General features: G+C 41.1%; 1 protein-coding gene across 1 annotated transcript in view; it reads left to right on the top strand.

Moving 5' to 3' along the window:
- Positions 1 to 2,688, top strand: part of LOC107293630 (aldehyde dehydrogenase family 3 member B2-like) — a 17,325-nt gene that overhangs the window by 8,743 nt on the left and 5,894 nt on the right. Inside the window, exons 3-4 of the mRNA XM_015822785.1 lie at positions 326 to 446; positions 575 to 660. Of these exons, the coding sequence (XP_015678271.1) occupies positions 326 to 446; positions 575 to 660 (207 nt within the window). The remainder of the gene's footprint in view (positions 1 to 325; positions 447 to 574; positions 661 to 2,688) is intronic.

The raw sequence follows: 2,688 nt of genomic DNA, 5'->3' as shown, positions 1-2,688 counted from the left end.
TGGGTTTCTGCAGACAGTATTTGCTCATGAATGGGGCCTTAGACTTTTTGAATGGGATTGTCAAATCTGCATTTCTACAGACCTGGTCTGCAGAATTTCTGTTTGGGGCTATTAAGTAAACCTGGGCCTGCTTTCCTTTGGGGAAATATAATATTTTGCCTTTTTAATATCCCCAAAAATATTTCCTTCTCTGGGGGGGGGGTGACTTCCCACACTATAGTTGCCAAACTTACTTTGTAGCTCATCAAGTATTTCCACTCTTACAAAATCTTCTATTAATTTCCCTTTCCCAATTGGTTTCATGGATTTTTCTGGTTTTCTATAGATAACACTGCTGGATTGTGCCTTCATTCGCAAGGATCCATACGGTGTGGTGCTGATCATTGGAGCCTTTAACTATCCTATCAACGTTACTTTGTTGCCCCTTGTGGGAGCCATTGCAGCTGGTGAGTGAGAAGCTATTTCCTAATTCAGTTTAGACATTAGATCTGATTAGTGTTCTTCCAAGAGATCCAGGCATGTGGTGGATGTTAATCTGTTGCAACCATGGTAAAGTATTATCTTCCCATATTAGGGAATTGTGTGGTTCTCAAGCCTACAGACTTGACCTGCTGCACTGAAAAGCTCCTTGCAGAAGCATTGCCTTGTTATCTGGATCCGGTAAGTTCCTCAACTGCCAGTTTGCCTTGTTAAAAAAATCAAAACTGAGGGTTTTTGATTTGCCTTTCCCTCTGCCATTTGCCTTAATTTCCTAGAAATTTTAACTGCAATTCCTTGGGTACTTTCAGAAACAAAAAACTCTGGTTCTGAACTAATTTCAAACTATCTATTTTTGGAAGCTGAGTCAGTTTATTTCCAAGTTCATTTGAAATCCCTCCAAAATTTATTTTCTTTTGGATTGTGATGGCTGGTAAATGTCTGAAGGTGGTGTTGAAAGAAAAGTCTTCATCATGATTCATCCAAGCCGAGGATAAAGAACATGGTGAATGCTTTAGAAAGAAGGTTGCAGTTTATTGAAGAGCCAGACAGAAAGATGGTTCTGGCAGGAAAGAGGAGGGAAAAAAAAAGACTGAGCACATGTGGGTAGTAGATTTTTATACCCTCTCAAGCCTTTTGTTTGAAGTAGTTTCCTGTTCCTGTTTCAGACTTTGTATTTCCTGTGTCACGTATTCTGAGTCTGGGTGTGCCTTTCTGGTATTCTTGATGGTGGTGGGTTAATCCTATTACAGTGGTGGCGAACCTATGGCACAGATGCCAGAGGCGGCACTCAGAGCCCTCTCTGTGGGCACGTGCGCCATTGCCCCAATCAGCTGGGTTTTACAAAACCTTTTCGCTTTAGGCCTCTGCCGCCGTGTGCAAAAAAAAAAAGGTTCAATCAATCAGTCAATTTCAACTTTTTGCGGGGAAAAAAAAGATCTTACAAAGTTGGAATTGATTGATTGAACTTTTTAGTCCCACCCAGTCTGCTGTTACCACCGCAGCCACGCCCACTCAATGGGCCACACCCACCCGGCACCCGATGATGCATAAGTGGATTTTGGGTTGCAGTTTGGGCACTCGGTCTCTAAAAGGTTCGCCATCACTGTCCTATTATGTCCCAAGGGTTATATCCTGCTTCCCTGGTGCTGGGGCTAATGACTCCTAGAGATGATGATGATGATGATGATGATGATGATGATGATGATGATGATGATTATAGATTATTATTATGACTCCTAGAGTTTGGGTGGGGTATGTAGATTTTAGGTGTCTCTGTCTTCTAAGCTTCTAGCTCCAACTTTCCTGATGGTTTGCATCTGCATTTGTACAGAGCTGGCTTCTCCTTGGAACAGAGAGACTTGGGGGCAGGGTTGGTTTCTGCTTTTAAAATCCTTTTGAGGAAATATATTTTCCTACCCTTTTAATATTTCCTTCTCTGGGGGGCTGACCTCCCACAGTGGTAAACTGACTATATAGATTATTATTTTAATAGAAAAACTCTTTGGGGGAGATTTGAGGAAGAATGAGACTAGGAGATTACTATGAATGTAAGACAATTCTACTGTCATAGGAAGGTTAGACAAAAAAAATAGAATCCTACCTGTCACTTAGCAACTGTTTGAAGTTGTAACAGATCATTCCAGGCCTATTTACAAGCCAGGTTTGAAGTTCTGATGGCCAGGCACCCCTTCTTTCCCCCACCTCTACACAGAGATCATGTAATTGCATTTTTGCACACTCCACAACTGGTCTGCATTTACAGTGTCTTTGCAGCATCCTGCTGTCACCTGATAGCAATTTATGTTTTTTGCTGAAAACTGGTGTTTGCTTTTGGTTCCCGACCAAAAAAAAAACCCCATTGCAGACAATGGATTCATTTAACAACCACTGCATTTGTTTAGTGACTGCCGCACATAAAGGTCATCAAATCAGGCACAACCATGTGTGATGATCTACTTAACAACCAGCACAACTTACAACTGTAATTCCAGGCTCAATAACGGTCATAAGTTAAGGACTACCTATATTACCATATTCTCATTACATCAAAAGCAATTGTCTCAGTTTGAAATTAAAATATTTAAGAAAAATCTTAGTTGCCTTCAATTTACTGCATCCTTTTTGTGTTCCAAATTGCCCCCAAGAGGCTTTTTGTCTGGCAAAGATTCAGGGACAGAAAACACCACCTGTTTGATATGCAGGCAGCTT

The sequence above is a fragment of the Protobothrops mucrosquamatus genome, unplaced genomic scaffold (assembly GCF_001527695.2).
Source record: "Protobothrops mucrosquamatus isolate PMUCROS unplaced genomic scaffold, P.Mucros_1.0 scaffold1676, whole genome shotgun sequence".
Lineage (NCBI taxonomy): Eukaryota > Metazoa > Chordata > Lepidosauria > Squamata > Viperidae > Protobothrops > Protobothrops mucrosquamatus.
Note: the sequence above shows the minus strand (reverse complement) of the source record. Positions and strands in the feature narration are given on the sequence as shown.